This window comes from Monosiga brevicollis, genomic scaffold (assembly GCF_000002865.3).
Source record: "Monosiga brevicollis MX1 MONBRscaffold_42 genomic scaffold, whole genome shotgun sequence".
Classification (NCBI taxonomy): Eukaryota; class Choanoflagellata; order Craspedida; family Salpingoecidae; genus Monosiga; species Monosiga brevicollis.
The window spans coordinates 287,459-288,870 of NW_001865079.1; the positions used below are offsets into that span (position 1 = coordinate 287,459).

General features: G+C 52.5%; 1 protein-coding gene across 1 annotated transcript in view; it reads left to right on the forward strand.

The window, feature by feature from the left end:
* MONBRDRAFT_12656 (uncharacterized protein) overlaps positions 1–1,292 on the forward strand; it is a gene marked incomplete at both ends in the record, with an annotated part of 3,907 nt that extends 2,615 nt beyond the window's left edge. The window contains 2 exons of the mRNA XM_001750496.1: positions 87–238; positions 742–1,292. Coding sequence (XP_001750548.1) covers positions 87–238; positions 742–1,292 — 703 coding nt within the window. The remainder of the gene's footprint in view (positions 1–86; positions 239–741) is intronic.
* Positions 1,293–1,412: the final 120 nt, after the last annotated feature.

The window sequence follows — 1,412 nt, forward strand, 5'->3', positions numbered from 1 at the left end:
TCAACCATGGAAAAACTCTGATCGTCCCTGCGGCGATGACGACAACCGGTGGGTTCGCCTCCTCCTTTGTGGATCTGCTTGGTCAGCTCGCCCGCTGCGCCGAGGCCCGTGGTGTGTACCAGCCGGGGCTGGATGAGGCCTTTGTTCCTCGGTGGAAGGGTCGCTTTGCGGCGCTGGTCCATCAGATGAACGCTGACCACATCCAGCGCCACTTTGGCGGTGCCTGCCTGCGCTCGTCGTAGGTAGGCACCGTCTCGGGGGTCCCTCTGTGGGGATCCCTGTGTGCACCTGTTGCTCCCTAGGTGGTTCTCGTTGTGATCTTTTGATGGCTTGACTTGTATTTTTGTTTTAATTTTACTTTGATTTTGACTGTATTTGTGTGGTATTTTTGCTGAATTTTTGTAAAGTCCTTTGTATGATGACTTTTCTTTCTGTGGTCGGTTGCCTTTTCAACCCGACGCTGTCTCTTGTTGTATGTGAGCGTGCCGTGGTGTTTTTTATGTTTGTGCTGTGATGGCTTGTAGTTGTGATGTGTGACTGCCTTTTTATGTGTCTAGTGGTTCAAATGGCCGTATCTCTGGTTATACTTAGTCGTTTTTCATGATTTTTGTTTCCTTGTGCGTGATTCTTCGCGCTTGTACTTTTCGGCATGATAGAAGCCGATGAAAATGTCTTGTTCTCTTGTGTTGTTTTGCGTGCCGTTTTGATGTTGATGTCGGGGTTGCACAGCTTTGCTTTCAGCTCTGAGGTTCAAACACCTAATTTATTATCTGCCCGCGATGGCGAAGTGGCGTTTGGCCTGGCCTCCAATCGCCCTCTACCCCGGCTCCCGAGAGAGCCCGTGCACGAATCGCTCTCTCACGACTCTCGTTATCGTCATGGCTATTTGAGCTCTCTCGCACATGACGATAGAGCCACCACGCCCAGGCGCTCTCCCATGGAAGCAGTGGATGCATCCCAATTTGGTGTTGCCTTTGGCACCAATGCGCCACCACGGGCCGGCTCTCGGACTCAACCACCCCACCACGTTTGGCACCGAGCCTACCAAACCTCAACCAAGTGGGAGTCCTATCGCGGTGACAGCAAGAAAGGTCTTGACTCCCTCAAAGAAAATGTCAACTCGGCCCTTGTTCTTCTCCAAGCCGAGCCCTTGCTGCATATGGCCACCCTCGATCTAGAGGGCTGCACCGCCGCTGGTATCCAGGATATTTATGGCGACATTTCTTCCGACCTGGACTACCTCATCTACGTCAACGACATCATGGTTGACTGGATCTTACCGTGCTTGAGAGGTGACCTTGCCTCTCGTTTTCAGCGCGAAAAATCACGCCAACGCATCGTCTTGGGCGCCTGGTTCAAACAGATGGGCGCCCTCTTCCTCCAGACCACTCGTCACGACATTACCCAAGCCT